Source organism: Sinocyclocheilus rhinocerous, unplaced genomic scaffold (genome assembly GCF_001515625.1).
Source record: "Sinocyclocheilus rhinocerous isolate Xijiao unplaced genomic scaffold, SAMN03320098_v1.1 scaffold404, whole genome shotgun sequence".
Taxonomy (NCBI): domain Eukaryota; kingdom Metazoa; phylum Chordata; class Actinopteri; order Cypriniformes; family Cyprinidae; genus Sinocyclocheilus; species Sinocyclocheilus rhinocerous.
The window spans coordinates 243,104-243,592 of record NW_015628680.1 but is presented as its reverse complement, the minus strand read 5'-3'; the positions used below and the strand labels follow the sequence as shown (position 1 = coordinate 243,592).

At 44.6% G+C, this 489-nt stretch overlaps 1 protein-coding gene across 4 annotated transcripts in view; it reads left to right on the top strand.

Annotated features, from left to right (window-relative positions):
- Nucleotides 1-489, top strand: part of LOC107737949 (protein phosphatase 1 regulatory subunit 35-like) — a 7,653-nt gene that overhangs the window by 362 nt on the left and 6,802 nt on the right. For all 4 annotated transcript variants that reach the window (XM_016549597.1, XM_016549598.1, XM_016549599.1 and 1 more), the window contains one exon: nt 180-327. In XM_016549597.1, the coding sequence (XP_016405083.1) occupies nt 184-327 (144 nt within the window). In that variant the 5' untranslated portion in view covers nt 180-183. The remainder of the gene's footprint in view (nt 1-179; nt 328-489) is intronic.

The following is a 489-nucleotide window of genomic DNA, read 5'->3' as shown; positions in this document are numbered from 1 at the left end:
CTACCAGTCAACAGTTTTTGAACAGTAAGATTTTTAATGTGTTTTAAAGAAGTCTTTTCTGTTCACCAAGCCTGCATTTATTTGAGCAGCAAATCAGCATATTAGAATGATTTCTGAAGATCATGTCTCACTGATGACTGAAAACTTATATATATATATTATGTATCACTGTGTGTCAGATTGATGATGTCATCAGAACCTCAGGTCCGTGCGGCTCCTGAACCTCTGCGGCTGGATCCGGTCCGGACCACAGAACTGGTCTGCTCTGATCTGGACCTGTCCGTCACTCTCACCCCTGAACGACCAGCAGGACGATGCCGTCGACAGGTTCGGTCCTTAAAATATCATTCAGGAAGGATTAAAGGCACAGTATGTAATTTTCGCCGCTAGAGGGCGCGTATTCAAAACAAACAAATAGACAAAGGCGTAGTTTGATGACGGCGTGACTGAGTGTGGAATCATGGGAGTTGTGGTCTTCATCCCCACAGC